This window comes from Clinocottus analis, unplaced genomic scaffold, assembly GCF_023055335.1.
Source record: "Clinocottus analis isolate CAN_PGR_092001 unplaced genomic scaffold, fCliAna1.0.p SCAF_20, whole genome shotgun sequence".
NCBI classification, from domain to species: Eukaryota; Metazoa; Chordata; class Actinopteri; order Perciformes; family Cottidae; genus Clinocottus; species Clinocottus analis.
In genome coordinates, this window is record NW_027175932.1 from 13150447 (window position 1) to 13170904 (window position 20458).

The 20458-nt window shown below is 50.9% G+C and overlaps 1 protein-coding gene across 9 annotated transcripts in view; it reads left to right on the forward strand.

Annotated features, from left to right (window-relative positions):
* Nucleotides 1–20458, forward strand: part of nav3 (neuron navigator 3) — a 302596-nt gene that overhangs the window by 228891 nt on the left and 53247 nt on the right. For 6 of the 9 annotated variants that reach the window (XM_068586937.1, XM_068586933.1, XM_068586935.1 and 3 more), the window contains exons 10-13: nucleotides 91–1183; nucleotides 4310–4425; nucleotides 12108–12216; nucleotides 18596–18829. In XM_068586937.1, the coding sequence (XP_068443038.1) occupies nucleotides 91–1183; nucleotides 4310–4425; nucleotides 12108–12216; nucleotides 18596–18829 (1552 nt within the window). Of the gene's footprint in view, nucleotides 1–90; nucleotides 1184–4309; nucleotides 4426–12107; nucleotides 12217–18595; nucleotides 19004–20458 lie in introns of all 9 variants that reach the window. The other 3 variants (XM_068586930.1, XM_068586931.1, XM_068586932.1) reach the window with 1 other exon arrangement.

The following is a 20458-nucleotide window of genomic DNA, read 5'->3' on the forward strand; positions in this document are numbered from 1 at the left end:
ACGTGTGGGCAACATAATGCATTGAACACTGGAAGTTTTAATGAAATCACGTAACCATGCTGTTGCTTTGTCTCTTCTTCCCTGGTTCAGAAGCGGTGAGGGGCATCCCAGTACCCGGCGGGATGAATGGGAGCGGTATTGGTGGGACCGTCCCCACCAGCCTCAGCGGGCAGCAGCTGGCCTCTGCCATCCCCTCACCCTCCACCGGCAAGTCCTGGCGCAGCAAGTCCATGAACCTCAAGCACAGCGCCACGTCGTCCATGCTGGCGAGCCCCACGCACTCCCCCACCCTGTCACCCCAGGCCTCCGAAGGCCTTCACGGAGCCGACGGCTCAAAATTAGGGCCGGTCGGCGGCGGAGCCCAGCGGTCCATGCTGGAGAAGTTCCGCCTGATCAACCCCAGGTCGGCTTCGCGGGCGTCTCCGTCGGTGGAGATGGCTCTGCAAGAGGAGGACGACATGTCGGAGTACGGGGAGGAGGGGCTGACGCCCACGGGCTCGGTGTGCAGCAGCGTCAGTAGCAGCGCTACGGCCAAGCAGGTGTCTACCAAGACCACCGCGCCCTCCCTCGCTGCACCGAGCAAGACCTCCCCCTCTTCCAACTCCTCGTCGTCGTTGTCGAAAACGTCCGCCAACGGCAGCAGGTCCAAAGACAAGGAGGACAAAAGCAGATCGGGGAAATCCTCTAAGGACAGCTCTCCACCCAAAGAGGAGCGCGACTCGTTCGCCGACCCCACCAAGAAGACCTCCAAAATAGCCAGCCTCATCCCCAAGGGAGGGAAGCCGTCGTCTGGAAAGAAAGACAGCGGCGGCCCCTCGGCTTCCAGCAGCATCCACAAGTCGGGACTCAAAGCTCCCTCCACCGCCACGTCCAAGCCTCAGAGCCAGAGCCAGGCCGCCTTGAACAGCAGCGGCAATATGCGCGGTGGAGAGGGGGAGCGAGCCAAGCTGACGAAAGGAGGGCAGGGTGGGAGCTTCTACATACAGCGCCCCAGTGGGGGCCCCGAGGGCAAAAGGACCAGCATGACCTCCTCCACCAGCACCTCAGCCCTGTCTGGGTCCAGTGGGATAATGGGAGGGGGTTGTGGTGGAGGAGCTCTTGGAGGGAACGGAGTAGTTCAGCTGCCCCAGCAGCAGCAGCACAACCACCCCAACACTGCCACTGTGGCCCCCTTCATGTACAGGTGAGACGTGTGTGTGTGTGTGTGTGTGTGTGTGTGTGTGTGTGTGTGTGAGTGTACTGCATCTATGCACAAGCAGTTGTCTATTTCCAATTCCCCCACACCCAGAGACGTTTTGACCCTTCTTCTCAAAAGCATCACTTTCAAGCACACACCCAGACACACACCCAGAATATTCCTGGAGCACTCCCAGTGATCAGCCGACGCTCCCCCACTTTGCATCTTGCTCTCGCCTCCACATCTTTTCACAGTCATTACAGAACAAATTAACATCCTCTGCCTGACGCTTGCCAAAGCCTATTATTCAACTGTCTGGGTTTCATCTTTGACGCGAGGCTCCCAGACATCGGGCAGCGTCTTCTCTTCATTCAACCGGTGTTGTTTTGATGCACGCAGCTGGCTCGTGGTTCCCTGGCGTTGCAGCCGTCCACGGTGCAGGAAGTGGGTAAATCTGCTCAACAGGGCAGATTTTCTCTCGCGACGGCAGAGGTAATCCAGGGGGGGGGAAATGGTGGAGCCGCCAAAGTCTCTGGGATGCTTTTGTGCTCAGAGAGAAAGAGAGTTAGGAATCCCATTAAACAAGGCTTAATCCCTCACCCCTTCTCTCCCCCTCTCGTCTTCCTCCTCCGTTGTGCACAGTCAGCTTTGCCACACTGAGCCGTGCCTCTTTCCAGCATTAGCATTACTTTAATCCCACACGTTTAGTTTAAAACTGCTGCGGGCATCAGTCCTGGGCCGATAGTGGGTGATAGTCAGTTATGAAAGAGGGGAACCGAAACTGAACGTGTAGAAGTACAGACAGCCCACTCCATGAGCAACAAGTACACATTAAATTACCAAAGAACTTTACCACCAGTGATGTCAGCCACAGGTTTATGAAGGGCCTAATTGTGGAGGAGAAGTCGATTTGAAGTGGAACAAGCAAACAACGACCAGTACAGCGTTATGCTTCAGTAAGTTTTTACTAATCATGACCAAAAAAAAAACCCTTCGTCTATTAAAAGACTTGGGGAACCAGTTCCCAATTTGTATTTGGGAGAAAAACCGTTTGAGTCTCTCGTGGCCATCAGAAACTGATGATTGATATTAAAAACTCTGATGTATCTTGACGGCCAGCAGAGTCAATGGACTGTTGGCTGTGGAGGCTCCTGCTTATTACAACCAGGCAGAGGGAAATGCATCCACACGTCCCGTTAACACAGTAGGAGCAGCGTTGGCGTCACCATGTGGAGGGCCAGTTGATGAACTGCTGTAGCTGGCAAGCTAACGGCTAACGCGCTAGCTCTCCAAGTGTCTTTTCGTTCGCTGTGTTACTGTCCTCGCCATCTTTGTTCATTAGTGACATCCGTCAAGTGCGTCTGAAGCAGAGAAAGTGTGAAACCCATGGTTGTGTTTGTGCTTTGCTTTTGCCTTTGAGGTTCAGCGCAGACTCATTGCCCCATCTACCTTTGTCCCCTGTGCCAAGATATTCCCTTTTGAGCATATTTCTGTAGCCTCCTCTTCACTGGCTATAAATATTCTTCCTTCACTCAGCGTGCAGACAGTAAGCGTAAAGGCCTCCCGCTGTGCTGCAATTTACCATCATTTTCAGCCCAATTAAGCATCTTTGTCTTGTTCACTTTCTCCTCTGTGCTCACTTCCAAGGCGTCGCCTCTGCCAAGTTTCACAGACCGGGGTGGTTGCAGGACTTTGCCGCAGTTAGTGTGCAGGATGGATTTGGGTTCGCCCCCTCTGTGTCTATCAGGAGGGTGGGAACACTACAGCGGTACTTCATTCCACCACCAGGAGCAAAGACCAGCAACACATAGAAACAGGCCTGATCGGACTCTTATGGGTGAAGATACCCTTCCTTTTAATACCATTGTTTAGTTTGTTAGTTTATTGAAATTGTTTCCTTTTCCCCGTCTATGTGCTTTCTTATTGTGGGCCCAGATTGTTGCGTGCAGCAGTAGTGGAGACGAACTCGGTCTGTTTTTGTGAATCCACTGAGGTGTGGGAAGAAAAAAGAAGCTTTTCTCACATGAGCTGAAGTCACAGGATGCTGCTGCTGTTGCATTTGGAAGCCAATTTTTTATCTGCAGCTCTGCAGGTGGTGGTCCCAGAGTGTGTGTGTGTGTGTGTGTGTGTGTGTGTGTGTGTGTGTGTGTGTGTGTGTGTGTGTGTGTGTGTGTGTGTGTGTGGGAATGAATACCATACAGTAGCTTGTGCTGAGACCTGTCTGTGTTTTTGTATGCATGTTTTACTGTGGTGTAAGTACAAGTGTTGGTTTGCACACTTCAGTCATGGTGTGTGTTTCTGTGTTTCTGTGCGTGTGTGCATTTAATTGTGTTTGCACGTGTACCATCTGCGTGTATCTGCGCGTCGGTTTGTTTTTGACTGTTTACTCATGCGTGGTTTTCTTTTCTCTCACCGCGTCAGACCGTTACCTCATGAAGGGCGCGTGGACTCGCTCCTCGTTTCTTCAGATCGGCAAACAAACAGCGGAGCGCGACGCAGTTGAGAGGCAGTTGCACACAAACGCGTCTTCACACTCTGAAGCGCTCGCAGAACGCGTCCCCTGCTCCCTTTAGAGGCGTCCATCTGTTGCACATGAGACTAAAAACGGACTCAGACATTCAGACTGGTTTTCCTGTTTAACACGGCAGAAACACAGACGCAGACTGGACGAGAGGAAGGGACCGTGCTGTCTGTTGCTCTCCACTCTGGAGTCTGTGTTACTGGTCTTTCTTGTACCATTATACATGGATGTGATGCTGCATTGTATCTTCACGTGACAATAGTGTTTGTTCCACACTAAACTAAAACCAAATGGTGCAAAAGGGAGCGAGTAAATACGTAAGTGGCTTCCATGCTGCTCACCACTGTCTACCTGCACTGTTTGTGTTTGTGAAATTGAGCGTAACACATCAGAAAAAACTATTCTACAAAGGAGTGTACCGCCTATTTTCTTTGTATTGTGCTGCGTTAAAAAGTATTTCAGACACTTCAACTTGCATAAAATACTATAACACAGTTTGGTTTTGAAGTAGCTTCACCGTGTTCACCTGTAAACCAGATCCTCCTCATGTATATCTCAGCCTTTGTAGCCGCTGCGTGTTGTTTATTGTTTTGTCTCTCCTGTGCCTGCAGGACTTTCTCAGAGAACGACTGCACCATGGTGGCCCCAGCTGACCCCTGCCTCAGCCCCACCAAGGGAGAGCTGGTTTACAGCAAGACAGCCAAACAGTGCCTGGAGGAGATATCAGGTACAGCGGGTCGACACACACGCCGTGGCCTATGCACGCACGATGTTTGACCGTGTGGTTGTGTGAATGTGTAATGCCGTGTGCATTAACGTTCGTCTCCTATAGTACTGGTCATACGCTGCGTCCATATCTGACTAATGTTGACCTGCTGCAATGCTTCTCTGCGTGTTTAGAGGATGCATTTACTCTCGTTTGGAAACGGAACAATTGGTGTCGCCGACATCACCCTTGTTGTGTTACATTGTTGTGTTACTGCAGGCTGCAGGGCTTTTAATGCAGGCTAGTTAAGGGGTCGCTGCAGGATGGGAGGCTTCTGCAAGGCTGCTGCTGTGTGTGGCACAATGCGCTGTGTGTGTGTGTGTGTGTGTTGTTCGTGTTTACCGGGGGGATCCCTGTTCTGCACCGGTTCCATGCGGCGAAGGGAAAAGGTCAGCGCTGACAGAGGGACACAGGGAGCATCTGCGGCTCTTTGGTTGTTGTTTTTTTCCAAAACGTTCCTGCAGGCCGCCGCCACGTGTTTGAATTCCCAGCTCGGCATCACAACCATGCACATCTTTTATTGTTTGCAGCCTCAGAAGAGGGATGGTTTTTCCAAAGAGTTGCTTGACATTTGATGAATGGTTTTTTTTAATGCGTTTCATTCAAAGCTTCTAACATGTCGTTAGTTCAGACAGAGGAATGGATGCACGTCGCACATGCACTACAATAGAGCAAGAAAACTGGGCAAAAGAGAGAATTTGATTTAAGAAGTGTGTAATGAGAAGAGGCTGCAATCTGCTTTCATTTAGAAACAGGACATTTTCTCCAAATATTTTGTCCATTATTTCAATTCAAGTGTATCTTCTTTTCAACGACACCAAAAAGCTGCTGGCTGAAATTAAATCCTCCCGTTTGTTTGCGAGGACTTCAAACGTCTTTATCGTCCTTTAATTACGGTCCGTGGACATCTGTGCAATTGAGCTTCTGCAGCCGAGCGGTCAGTGCCGACGGACATCTGACCGGCTTCTACCCACAAGCTCCAATTCCTCTCTAAGGAGCAGGATGGGAGCTCAAAGCGGGCAACACACGACACAAACCGCTGGCGCAGACACAATCCATTGTTTCAATTGCATCTTGCGAAACTTTGGATTTGACATATTTAGTCGAAAAATGCAATTTGGAATGAAAGTCCGTCCTTATGATAACAGAAATAGCAGAGGACAACGTGGACGATGAACCAAACAAGCAGTGACCTCAGCGGGAAAAATAAGACTGAGTTCAAAGTGAATCCGGAGAGACTCTGAGCGTCAGCGTGCACAAACAACAGCGCGTGATTACAGGTTTCGGGGATTGTCAGGTCGTCTGTGACATTCCAGACGTGTCGCTCAGGTCGCGGCTTTTCCGCAGCCGGTCATTTAAAGGATGGAATTAGACTCCCCTTTTGTTTTGAGGTCCGTTTTCAAACGCTCCGCTCTCTGCCGTCACGCGTTTCATGGCCGTTCCACTTCCTCCGCTTATTCCCCGACCCCCGGCTCCGTGTAGCGGCGGACCTTCAAGTGCACGCAGATACCACGAACGCCGCATGACGGGCCCGCTCATTCGACACGCACACGCGCTCGTTATGTTGATTTGAGCGTTTTGTGAAATTATTGCGAGACGAGGTCATTCGTATTGATTCTTAAGTGCTTGTTTTGATCAGGAACGGCATCGGAATAGCTGCGGACCAAAATGCACTCCTGATTAGGAAAGCCTTGATTTAGGTTTCTGAGGAAACCCGCTCCCGGTCCCTACTCGCTGTTGGTAACCACGACTGAACAATGTGTGGAAGACGGCCGTGAGTAATAGCGACAGGGCTAATAAAGCTCGCACTGATTGATGGGGATACGTGGGTTCTGTGGTCTCATTGTTGAGCCGCGATAAGCCGCCTTCGCTCCTCGAGATAGCGTTTAATTAAGTCGGGCGGCCGGCGAGGCTGCGAGCTCACAGGTGCTGCTGTCCAAACAACTCACTGTCACACGGCGAGGCAGAGATGGAGAGACAGAGGAGGAGAGAGAGGGTGGAGGAGAGTGTGACGGAGAAAAAGATACGGGCTGGTGGGAGGAGGAGGGGAGCGAGCAGAAAAGCAAGAGAACGAGAGGGATTAGGAGAAAGAGAGGGTGATGAGCAGTGAGAAGGAGGGTTGAGAGAGAGCGAGGGAGAGGGAGAGGGAGTACTGCAGGCTGCACGCAGGAATGAACACGCAGACCGAGAGCTACGCGAGTCCGTTCTCTGGCTTCACCAGCCGTTGGTTCGCCGCCGTGAGGAGAGAGGGACTGTCAGAGTCAGAGGGGAGGCAGCAGAAGTGTGGCGGGGAGGCGGTAATTAAAGGAGAGACAGAAGGCGCAGGGAGGGAGATAAGAGTGAACGGGAAGAGGCTGCCGTTTTTAAAAGGGGGGGGAAAGCTAAAGAGAGGGCGAGAGACGACGCGTTATTGAGGAAGAGAGATGTAGCGACTCCACGCCCCTGACTGTGGTGGGGGAAGAAGAAGAAGACATGAGGACAGGAGGCGGAGTGGAAGAAACAAGTGTTTGCGTCCTGCTCGGCGTTCTCACCGTGAGCATGGAGCGGCTGAAGGATGCGTCTGGAGTCTACCTGCATGCCTGAGGGGGAGGCTTCCTCTCTCCGATCTTTGCCCCCTCCTGCGCTCGCTTTCCGTCCAGCGCACCGACGCCCGGAGCTCAGCCGGGAGGCGTGGGACGCGGGGACACATCTCTCTCGTTCCTCCCCCCAGTGACAGCGCGGCCGCCATGTGAAGCGGAGGCAGGCGTTCACAGGTGGACCCACTCGCATGTACAGTTTCTCCCACGGAGGCGGAGAGGTAAGCCGGACAAAAGGGAGGGGAGCGCTGAGCCGGAGATGAAGAGAGGAGCGGAGTTCTCGGTGTACCAGGGAGGCAGCCCGGCGCGCCGGCCTCCCCAGCCTCTCCCCGACAACCTCAACCTGCGGATCAAGCAGCGCTCGCTCACCAACCTGACCCTGCTCAGCGATGGCGAGCAGCGGGTGTACTCGTTTGAGCTGGACGAGCCGCCGCCTCTGCTTTCACGACCGCAGAGCTCGCCGCTGCACTCGTCCCCCGTACAGCGGGCGGGAGGCAGCCTGCAGGGAAGCCCCAGGAAGGAGGCGGCCTCTCGGGGCGGAGGCGGAGGCACCCGGGCTCGATCCCTGTCGCTCTCCCTCACCAAGGTGCTCTCTCAGTCGGAGCACTCCCTCATCCCGGTCCCCTGGCGCTGCACAGGTGCGGGCGGGCGGCCCCAGCGGGCGTCGTACAGCGGCCACCCGCGGACGGAGCCGGTGCGGACGTCCAGAGGGGAGGGGGGGGCGGTTGTGGAGGGCAGCAGCGGGCGCTCAGACGAGGAGCCGGCGGCGGGCAGAGCCGGCGGGAAGCGGGGCGGCAGGGAGAAGGACGGAGGGTACTGGGCGGAGGAGGAGGTCTCAGGGGGGGGTCCTCGCGAGGGAGCGGCTCAGCTGGATAAAGAGCTGATCCTCACCATGCTGGGCGACCTGGAGCAGGTGCTGCACACACAGCCCCGCCCACGTAAGTCAACGCAGTCAGCGAATGAGCATGAATGTGGACGTTCATCGACCAAAATCATTTTGACATCCCTCCAACTCAAAAAGGGATTACTATGACAACACCACAATTTGGAAACTTTGTCCAGGAAGTGGAAGAGCTCGCGTTATTGTGACGTGTGGGTTCAGTTTAAAAATGCAAACTTGGACAGAATATTCTCATGTCAAAGCAAAAAAAAACCTTCGATAAGCCGGTTATTTTCCTAATCCTCATGACAATTTCTCAGGGCGCACTGTTAGCATTTTAAGACGTTATTCAAAAGCCGTAAAAAGCACACACGCACACATACACACATACACACACCCTCCTTCCCTCGTGCAATTCACACGCTCGCTTAATGTCATGGACACATGCGGAGAAAAAGATCCCTTTACGCGCATCCTTTCCCATCACTTGCATCCGCACATTTTCACACGCTGCACATGCAGCTCTCTGCCATGTGTGTGCAGCATTGTTAAGTGTCGAGCTGTGAATTCAGCCGCCGCTCCAACCTGTGCCAGCGGGTACCTTGCCACACCTCGACAGCAGCTCCATTAATGGCCAGCCTGCCACCGTGATTCTGGGATGAGCACCCACGTACGAAGCTGGCTTTGATGCTTTGATGGGAGGGGAGCCGATGTCCAGCTGACAAGATGGACCGTTTATTTAAGTAGATTGTCGTGTCACTCTCCGGATAAAGCAAAGTAAAACGCACAGCACAGCGGGGAGAGCTTTGGTGGTGGGCAGATTGCTGAGCTCCTTTAAGCGGGATCACGGCATGATGCAGCATAAAGGAGAGATACCTTGAGATGGAGAAGAAGGAAAAAGCAACAGCTACTCCCACTGAAAAAGCACAGCCAGTATTCCCTGCCATCCTTCACCGCCTGTGTGTCACGCAGCCAGTGTAATCAATAGCTCATTATTACACCTGTGTGTAGGTGTGTGTGTGTAGGTGTGTGTGTGTGTGCACTCTGTTCATGGTCATGCATACAGGTGCTGTTTATCTTCTCTTTCTGTGCACGCCTCTGCGAGCGTGACAGGGACCCTGTCCGGGTCTCTGAGAAACCGTTTCCATCCTCCAAGAACTCGTCCGCCGTGTCAACGTTGTCCTTCAGAGTATCCAGCTGCTGATCTGGCAGTTTGAGCTTTTAGCCTCAGGGAGACGATGTCGTTGATGAGCAATAACGACGAGACGCCTGTAAGGACACGCCCACACACATTCAGCAACAGGGCCCTAAAAAATTAACCCCAAATTGCTTGTGAATACATTAGTGTGTGTGTGTGTGTGTGCGTGTGGGTGTGTGTGTGTGTGTGTGTGTGTGTGTGTGTGTGTGTGTGTGTGAGAGAGCTGCCATGGCGATACACCAGTATATGTCAGCCAAAGCTTCATTAAGGCTGATTTGTGACAAACCGCTGTAACAACGGTAGAGCTGCGTAGTGTGTGTGTGTGTGTGTGTGTGTGTGTGTGTGTGTTGGCATGCACTTGAATAATTAGACGACCGTGATGGTTCCCTAATAGTATTCAGCTAGAAGGACATGGCACCAGAGCCCATGCATTATTGATGGAGGGGGTGTGGGGGGCGGGCTCTACAGCACCCGCCGGTTCAGTGTGTGTCGGCCCCAAATTGCAGTCATTTGCATCACGATGCGTCAAGCTTATCTCGAGCCGCGTTCGTTCTGCGCCTCATACGTGTGTTTGTCAGTGCGTGTCTGTGTGTGTGTGTGTGTGTGTGTGTGTGCACCGTCCTTCCGTGCCCTTTTTTGATCCTCTCCTCGGCTGCCTCTCGGCCTCACTGGGGTCGGGAGCTGGACACGCAGCTTGAATCCAAATAAAGGCCTCGTGGCTTCTCACCTGTCTGCGGCGCTGCAGAGTGGAAACAGCAGCTATACGTCTGTAAGCCACCGCTACGCAGGGAGCGTAGCTTCACTCACTCCTGCTGAGCGGGTTAAATGCTGTCGGTGTGATAGTTTTTGTAATACAAATGTGTGCGTACACATGTTTGTTTATGTGTTGAACTGCAATTGCGTTGCAGAAAATTCCCAGAAGGCTCCTACTCTAGCGTTTAGGGAAGTGCTCTGCTCCTGCACACACACACACACACACACACACACAGGAAAACAAGAAAGAAAAGCATAAATGCACACACACGCCTCGGGCCGCTTCTCAATGTTGCATGAGGTGTCCGTTCTTGGTGGCGACTCCGGGGCCAGATCTCCTCGTGTCACTTTTATAATGGGATTGTAATTGGATCTTTCTCGAAGGGGCCCCGGTGAGAGGAGGAGGAGGAGGAGGAGGACGAGAAGGGAAGACAGGAGAAAACGGAAAGAAGAATTAGAGAACATCAGATCTCAGTGATGCTTTGAGTTTGTGGCAGCAGAAATCCGTCAACCTGCTGGAGGATGACAGCCGATCATTCTGGGCTCGGGGAAGGAGAGTCTTCGTCTCCTTGTAGATGAGACGGGAACTCATGCGGACGGGAACTTGTGCGCATTGGCCGCCAACACAACTCTGTCGCGTTCCTTTCATAGTTTTAGCTCACCAGTGCCTCGTGGATTTCTAATTGCTGGCCATATAGTCTGATATATCTGATACGGGGTCGGAGGTCAAGAGCACGGGGCAGCACCTCGACCTCGCGCAATCTTCAGTCTGTTTACTCCGAGAAGACGAAACATGACCTCAATTATGCCGGACTGCGAGGTCATTACACAGTTTGATACGGCATAATTGAGGTCATGTCTCGACTTAATTTTGGAAAAGACTTTTGTGAGCGCAGACAGCTCAGTGTTTGAATCTACAAGTCCTCCGACAATGTGGCAAGCGGGTCCGCTGTCGTGACTGGCTTCTCTGCATGTTACAGCCTCTTTGTTGGAGTTTTAAAGCATTTAAAAAGATAGTAAAGGAAGTAAATGAGGTTCAGTTGACCTTTCTTTCAACAGAACAGGACCGCTGCATAAAAAGGAGTCAGCGAGGCCGTACCTGCTGGTTCTGACAGTGTGGGGGAAAAGAGCTGTACAAGTTATGCAGAGCACAATTTGTATTAGAATGACATGTCTCGTCTGCATTTGTGCTGGAAAGTTTAATACGTTCATCCAGGAGAAACTGGCTCAGCTGATTTGCTTATTTCCAACACCGACCTGCATCATAATCTGGCGTTCTCAACACCTCAGCATTTCTTCCCCCTCTCCGGCCCTCTGCTGCGCCGCAGAAGTCGCTGGAGGCCGTTTTTCAAAATCTCCAGCCCGGCGCCGCTCCCATGCGTCCCAGTCACTGGAGTCACAGCGGCTTTGCTCAGCAGCACTGGAACCATCACACGGCGACCGACACATGCTACTCGCGCTCGTCTCGTCGCTCCAGATCTGCTGGCTCATTCGCCACAAAGAGCCGTGTGACCACCGGCCATTTCTATACCTCATGCCACTCGTTATTTACCCGTCACCCGGCCCGTGGACCTCGACGAGCCCGAAGAGCCCGCGGCTCGCCGTCCTGAAGTGCGCTGCCTCCTCTGTGTTTGTGGGCGGCGCGCTTGAGAACAGGCCGAGGTGAAGTTCTTCATCTGTAAACATGAAACATATGACGATTAGCTGCACGCCGCTGCGTCACAGAAACGCTGAGTCGCAGCGTTTCTTCCCCCCCGGCCGTGGCCGACAGAGGACCGGCGCTCTGGCAGAGTTTGCTTCAGCCGGGCCGTCCGTGTCGCGGGCTAACAGGCGGCGCACGCAGTGTCACGGCGCGACATTTCTGCTTTGTGCCTGAAGGAAAGATGTCATGAGAATGTTTCCACTTCTCAGGCTGAAAACATAAAATGCGTGTGGTGCAGCCTGACAGGCCGATTCATTGAACGGCTTCCCAATTGTCGACATAGGGTTTCGGAGACGTGCGCCCGTTGCCGGCTGTCGCCGTGATCTGTCGTCATCCCGTGTCCCTACGGAGACGTAGGATAAAATGCTGCATGTCAGATGTCCTCCTCGCTTCTTGTATTGTGTCTTTGTGCATGTGTAGCCTCCGTGGTTATGGGTGGCTGCTCTCTCTCTCTCTCTCTCTCCTCTCTTTCTCTCTCTCTCTGTCTGCGTGTCCAAACATCTCAGTGAATCATGTGAAAATGCGTTTCTACAGGAGAGGACCCTGAGACGAGACGAATGAGGACGGTGAAGAACATCGCCGACCTGCGGCAGAACCTGGAAGAAACCATGTCCAGTCTGCGGGGGACACAGATCAGCCACAGGTAGGCACACAGATGGTACGACCCCAAAATGTTCTGGGGATGGCGGATGACTCTGCCGTTTGGTTCAGAAAAGTGATACACACAACGGGTATGTGTTGACCCGCGTACACATGGTGCATAATCCTGAAAGGAGAACGTCATTATTTCCCGTTCATATCCCCTTGCCACAATTCCCCGGGCAGTCTTAGATTCAACCCATCAAACCTCCAATCGCTCTCTAAACTGTCTGTGACTATCGCAGCATTTCACTCCTAAAACAGTCTAAAAGTTCTGAAACTCGATTTGTCGTAATCTGCGTTTGCCCTTAAAATGAGCTCCACTAATCAGAAGGCATTTTTTTACAGCTTGTCTTTAACAATAGTGTAATGTAGCACCTCAAACAGAATCATGAAAATCTCACCACCCCAATGTAAAATGTTCCCATCTGCTCGGTGATTCACTTCATTATTTATACTTCTGCTGGCGTTAGATGAGTGTTACCTTGTGTGTGTCTTGTCCGACCACTGCTGCAGCATTCGCCTGCTCGGCTTCAAAGATCCGATCCCCCTCAACCCGACCCCCCCGCCTGGCTCACCGCAGGCAGCACGCAACTTCAATCTGACACTGTTTGAGAAGTACATCAAATGCAGAGAAAAGTGATTTGGCTGCCAGTGTTTATTTTAAGACACTTCCTTTTGGAGAGACTTCTCATGCAGTCGCATCTGAAGTTCTCACTGCGTCTGAACAATGAAAAAAGTCCACTCGCTGTTTCCGGCTGGTTCGGGCGTCTCTGCGCGCCACTAACTCCCAGAATATCTGGCTCTTTGGCTGCGTGGTGTTCACCAGCTAGTCGACAATTGTGTCTAGTGTGCTGCTGGTTTCAAGAGCTTTCGGGCTCAGATCGCCTGGCTGCAGCATCTGGAAACAACGCTGATGATGTTGAGAGGGAACCAAAGCAATAAAGGCTGAAGGACCAAAAACAATTAGCTCCGAGACGCTAAAAGAAAAAAGCTCCACAGAGCTCAGTTGGTAATGAATTCCTCTGAGTTTGTCATTACAAGGTACATATTCGATCCGTTGTAAATATGAAAATATTTGTTGAAATAATTCTGCTCCTGTTGCTCGCGGGTATGTCTCTGGGTATTTTCCAGGCTTCCTTGAGCCTCCCAAAGAAGCAGAAGCAGCTCAGATCTTGATTTCCTGGATTTAATTAGAAAACACAGCCGCCACTTTCCTCACCAGCTGGCGCGCATGTAATGACATTTCAGGAGTTGATGGACAACGGGCACCTTAAAAGAGCGCCCCATCTGTGAGCCGTGGGGCGAGGCGGACAATCTAGACGGCGCCGAGGCTCGGGCTCGGGCGAAATGATAACCATTGGTTTATGTCGGCTCCCCCCGGGCAGCGGCTCCCTGCTCTGCCTCTCTTCCTCTCCCTCAGTCTATTATTTTGTGTGTTTTGCCCCATTTGCAGTGGAAGATGGTGGCCGTGCTGCAGACAGTCATGACAGATGGCGATCTGTGTGTGTGCATTTGTTTTCGACTTCTTTCTCTTTTTTTTGTCCTCAGTCTCCGCCAGGCGCGATCAATACAGCGCCAATCTCTTATCAACACGTTTTTAATCCGGCGGGAGGGGGGGGGGGGTCTTTGATCGGTCTGAGACGGACAGTCATCGCTATGAGCGTCGTGTACGGCGTGTCTGCATGCGTATGAGCAGCTAGCAGCCGCCACACTAAACGGGGAACCAAAAGGGAAGCCGGCTCCTGTGAGTTGAGCCTCGGTGGACATGTTTATGTTCTCAATGTAAGGGTGGCCTCAGAGTCCGCATGCCAATTCTGTCCGTGACAAAAGCCCGGCCGGACCATCTTAATCACATCCCACGGAGATGTGTCTGTAATCACCACGAAGCTCTGAAGCACCTCCAGTAATGAATCACCGCCGTGCTCGAGCGGACACGACTGTCACATTCATCACTTAAGGATTCTCCCTCCGTACCTGTTTGTACGCCATTCATGCTGCCAGCTGGAGCATCACAACATGGACACGAGCGCAGAAACAGCCAGTAGTCCCTCTTTCTGTTACAGTCACACTAAGAAAGTAGACCAGTAAAATGTTTCACAGATAGAATAAATAGTCCTCATCTATGCAACTGAACTGCTTTCAGGAGAATAAGTTTATTCCCCTAGATTAAAGGATTTTCTAATTTAGCTTATGCTGACTTCTTTATGCCTTTCATAAACTGATGACAGTTTAGAGGTGGAACAGGAACTGATGGGAGAGAGGGATGACTTGTGGTAACTGTACCCGGCTTGGCCCCATTATTTTTCAATTATAGCGTATTTCTCATCTTCACCGTCTTTTTTTGTTGTTTTCCCACAGCGATACGCTACAAGTCGTTTACGAGACACTTGCGGCGGCGTGTCGTAGTACGAAGCTGGCCGAACCTCTCGTCAATCGTCAGCCAATCGCGTGGTTTTGTTTTTACCGCGTTCAGTCAGAAAGAGATGCAGGTAGCCCGTTCTCCGTGCTATTTAACGACACATAAGTAGGTCAACGAGCGCTCGAGCAACACTTTAGCTGACAGTGTCGCTGGCAACGCTGGCCGTTTTGTTGCTCGTAGTGTGAACACATCATTGCACACCATAAAGAAGTTCCACATGCGTCATCAAAATTTAGATTGAAGCTAACTAATAACTGCATTCTCGCCACGGAGCTAATGTTTCCTGAAATGACTGACCTGGTTAAAAAAACGTTATGTGGTTAAGCTACAGTTTCCGTGTCCCTGAAAGCCTCTTTCCTCTCTGAACGGCCCCGCTGCTTGGACGCTGCAGCCGTCACCACAGCTCAGTTCACGTCTGCAAATTTCCTCAGAGATCCGACGTCTTGGGGCCGCACAGATAATCTGTATTGATCCCACAGCACATTTAATTGAGTTGTTTTCTTTCCATCCAGACAATGAAACATGTTATTCATTGGCATTTAAAGAAAAGAAATGTGTGAGTGAAGAAATGCTGCCATCGTCGCATCTAGCACAGCGAACAGAGGAGCCCCTCTGCCGGGCCCTGAGGGATCTCAGTCAGGTCCCATGAAGACTCAGCAACCAGCACACGACTTATTGAGCATAATAGCTTCACCCGTTGTGGTTTGTTTATGTTGTGCTCACATTTGGTGTACGGAGAGAACGGGGCGGGCTAAATTATTCATTGCTTTTGAACTGAGGAGATAGTCGTCAGTCCTATTCGCCTGCGCGTACGGGATTCTGAAGAAGGCGCGATTTTCTTTGAAGATAATACGTTTGGCTGACGCGTCATTACCGAGCGATTTGCAAAGATTGCAAGCGTACAGTGGAAGTGAAGCTAAGTTACCAAAATGACACGTTCTGAGCAGTAATGATGTTTGATAGCAAGAGACACTTTTCAATCCCAGCAGTGTTCCCGTGAGAACAGTCGGATTGAGAGGAGGGGGGGACACGATTCAGACCCTCGCACTTCAGACTATGACGGAAGATGGAAAGTGACTTCTGACCTGTGCGTGTGTGTGTGTGCGTGTGTGTGTGTGCTCTGAATGGGGTGTCACATCTGCCAGCACCGTTGCCAGCCTCACTGCGAGGTAAACAAAACCAGCTTTTTCTGCCCTCCAAAGCTGCTCAGCAGGCGTCCGTTCTCGAGTTACAATGTGCATACTGCATATCCACTCCTGTGGTGGCAAAAAGACGTCTGGTTGTATAGAAGTCTATGAGAAAATGACTCTACTTCTCTCTTGACTCATTACCTCTGTGTCAACAAAGACACTCTGATAACTCACAGAGACTTCATTATCTGCTCAGGGAGACATTATTATATTATGTTTTGACATCAACAATAGTTGTTTGATGAAAACGTAATGCTCTGAATATCATAAGCACAACCTTGAAATCATAAACACATGAGAGAAACAAATTAATCAGATTTGCCTCTCAGGGCATCCATAGGATCGGAGTCTCCTGCTATTGTATATGTGTAGTTATTAATAACTCGTATTCGGTCAGTTGTGACTCAACTGTATGGTTAAAAAAATGAAAGAACCGCCTCTATACAAAACGCCGTGGCTGATGTTGTACATGCCATTTGAGAGCCTTTGATGTGGTTTCACAGACTACAAGTGTGTTTCCAAACTCAGTGGATGAACCAGGAGAAATCCATGTTTAACTGTTAAACTCTCAGACCTCATTAGCAGGAGAAAACTTCCAGTGTATTTATATTCAGCATTGCTCAGCAATAACCAATCCCCTGCTGTCAACATGGATTCTCCTCCTGCTGAGCTCTTGGCTAAACAAAGTAGCCTCCCTCTGTTAGGATTTATTTTGGTTTTTGTTCCGCTTCATACCAGATAGTGCTGCAGCCAAGGCCCATGAAGAGGCAGCAGGGTGGATGGGAAATGAGGCTACAGCGACCTATAGTCATAAAGTACCAATATGCTGTATGTAGCCTCTTATCAAACATTTTATTATGTATTATTGTGTGTGTCATTGAACACGTGTGTTCATACGAGGTTGGTCTCAGATATCTGGGCTCCTTTCCTTCACTTCCTGCTCAGACGCATCCTTCGTACTGCATGCTCATTTATCTCAACACATACACACCCACACAGCCTCCCCCGGTGTATCTGCCGCTCTTGGTTTTCTCTCTCTTTTCTGTCTCTCTGCTGCCGGGAGATAAAGATAAGCTGATTTAGCGAGCTACATTGTGTTCTTATGGTTAAATGATTTTGATTTCTATACCGCGGCAAATTGATTCCTGGATCGTCACATTTGGCTGTGATCGCTTTTCAGATATGCAGTTGTTTGTTTTTTGTTATGTTTGTTTAATTTGGCTTGTCGGACATGACACTGCACGTGCCACTTGGTTGTGTGTGTGTGTGTGTGTGTGTGTGTGTGTGTGTGTGTGTGTAGATCTTGGGAGGTGTTGACGGAGATGTGTTGTGAATATAGCTGGCCTCGCTGCCCCTCTCATGTTGGCAACTTGAGGTTGCAGCGGTCCGCCCTTTTTTCTCGTTGATCTCACACACACACACGCACACACACACACACACACAGGCGCGTGCAGCTCACACCTCTCTCACTGCCATGTGTGAGACGCTGCTTGAAGACGTCATCACTTTTTTTTGCCCACTAATGAAGGCCGGCATACAGCGGCCTCATCCCACATCCGCATTATGATCTACGTTCAGGACCTTATGATTATTTCTAAAGGCAATATTGCAGCAGACGTGCAAACTACGTCGACATCATTTATGAGCACACAATACACTGGCACACAATATGGGTATTTACAAAAAATGAAATATGCTGATGATGTTACAATTTGATAGATACTTAATGATATTGACATACAAACAGCATATCTTCATGCTGCGTCAATCAGACATGACTTGGTGATGCCTGTGAATGTAGTGCACACTTCCTCCCAGCAGAGAGAGCTCAAGCGAGGGGCCACGAGCAGACACATCGAGCCGCAGGGCTCGCTGTGTGAGCGGCCGTGAGTGTTTTATTTTTTGCTTTCACGTCCCCGCTGGTTTTCTGGCTGCACTTCTATCACACTGTTTGCAAATTTGAAAAATCAGTGAGGGTTTAGGCATCCTTCAGTAGTTGGAAGCCGCGTGTTGCGCAGTAGTTGACATGTTGCGATCCCTCGACAGCGGTTTTATTATTAGAGGAAAACCAACAGGATGCGGTGGCTGTTGGAGGGCTAATGGAGGATTGTAGGACATGAGACAGTCCTCCTCGTCTCCCTCCATCCTTCTCCTGGCTGCTTTTATTTGCCGATATCTCACTTAGTCTCAAACTCACACCTTTTTTTTTCCCTGCGACACCAGATTTCTCTTTCCTGTCGATGCATTGTCATCGTGCTCATGGTTTTATAACAATGTGGAAATCTGTAAATAACAAATCAGTAAAGATGTGCGAAGCTGCCATTAAAAGAGCCAATACTAACTTTTTGACCGTCATTTTGGAGGCTTAGTTACTCGCTAACAGCCGTTGGTACAAATCGACCCGATTAATATTTTGTGTTTATGAAACGCGCTTGGTCGTTGGATGGACACCGTGATGGTCTGCGCTCTCGCGGGAGCCTTCACTCGCTCCTCTCCTCCCTTCAAGTTAACTCAGTGGAAGGAACAGCACTTTAGAGAAGGTCACCAAGCCATACACACACATGCATAAAGCAATGTTCCAAGAAACAGCACGACGGCACGAAGGGAGCGGCACTCAACGGATGTAGACGGCGCTCTGCTGAAAATGTGATCTTTTCACCTGAGTGACTTACCCTTTGCACCGGATTGCACTCGGTACGATGGCTCGGGATCATTTGAGGCTCTTTGCCCCGAGACGTCAGACCTAACCCTTCTCTCCTCTGTCTCCGCAGTACGCTAGAAACGACCTTCGACACCACGGTGACCACCGAGGTCAATGGGCGGAGCCTACCAGCCCTCACCACTCGCTCCTCCCCCATGGCCTGGCGACTGGGCCAATCACAAACCCCACGCCTCCAGGCAGGCGACGCCCCCTCAATGCCCAGCAGCTACGCCGCGCCCCGGGCGAGCACGACGAGCGCCGGCACCACCACCGGGCGCTACAGCGGCCACTCGGACCCCTCCAGGTTTGTGTACAGCGCCCCCCTGAGGCGAGCGGCGGCGGGGGCGAGGGGGGCGGAGCAGGGGGAGAGGGCAGGAGGAGGAGGGCTGGAAGGAGGGAAGCTGATGGAGATGGCAGGGTACGTGAGTGATGGGGACATCCTCGGGAGGAACGCCCGGATGGATGAGATCACCAGCGGGTAGGATGACTAGAGCTAAGCATGTTAGCTTCCTCTGATGCACTGACTAACTCTGGGTTCCTGCTTTACAAACCCAATCAAACCCCCATGAGCATTACAAGTTTACTCACATATCTAACTTTGCACTCAATGTTACTCACCAAGACGCTTTTTTTTGTCTGTTTGTTGTATTGTTTATGAGCGCACTTGCTTGCTAGCTAGCAGTGTTCTTCTTTGTTGGCGCATTGCTATGTGACTTTGCACATTACCGCCACCAACTGCTGCTGAAAGAAATGGCATGTAATTGGGACACCCATCTGTGCATTTGTGTGCATAGAAAAAAAACTAAACGGGCCCCCACTGGTGGAAATTAAGCTTTGCTAGGGGCCAAAAACTCCACAAGGTACTCAAACAGTGAGACGAGTCACTAGAAGCTCCCAAACCTTTGTTTTCAACGATGGTGCCTTTGTATTTCAATCAGTGGCTGAATATTAATGTGTATTTTTACATGTCAATGGCCCTGAGCGCTTAACGCACTGCAAACTAAGAAAACTCATGCAAATAGACACAGAAAACTGCAAATGAAGAACCATCTTCGCGAACTCGACGCAGACAAAAATCTCGATGTGACGACACAAAATGTTGCATTTCAGTAAACGTGCTGCAAAAAGTTCTCAAAGCAACAGAAACTGTGGGAAAAAAACACACTTGTCTTTTTACTGTGTTGAGCTTTCAGGGCCACCGAGACTGCCTGAAGCGTGAATACGGATTGAGCATCCACATCCTTTATGCTAACTTCAATGCTACTTTTGTGAAGGGTCATCCATACAATTGAAAAGTTCCATTCAATGTTGTCCACAGTTTACGGCTGGCTGTGTATTCATACAGCGGTCACCAAGGCCCCGTCCATCTTTCTCTGTGCATGAATACAGATAGCTGGCGAACATGCACCGAGGCCATCATAGGTCCGCCATGCGTTGAAAGGGCAGCGTGAAGCTCGAGGGCACTCGACACGCGGCCAGACTACCTGAATGAAAAAGATGTGTCAGTGTCTTCCACAGAAACATCACGACAACGCGCGCGGGCTTCTGTCCTCCATCACTCAATAATAACTGCCTTCAGTGAGCGGTAGTTCTGTTAATAAAAAACAAGCCATTCCCCGCACACCGCACAAGAACACACACACTCCCGCTTGACATCCTTTAGATTACCCCAAAACGAGTTCTGCTCGCAGGGCAAACCGACGGGGGGAGTAGAGCGAGGAGCGATGGAGTAAAGCACCGCAGGATTAAAGACGTGTCGGAAGAGAAAATGTAAGAACACGTCGGGAGGGGAAGGTGATTAGCTGAATTATTAGCTTAATTAGCTCAACACTAATGATCCCCATGTCTTATCAGGCGTGTCTGATAGCTCTCTGGCAGTAGCCTCGGAATCTTACAACGTACTCGCTGCCACACACACACACACACACACACA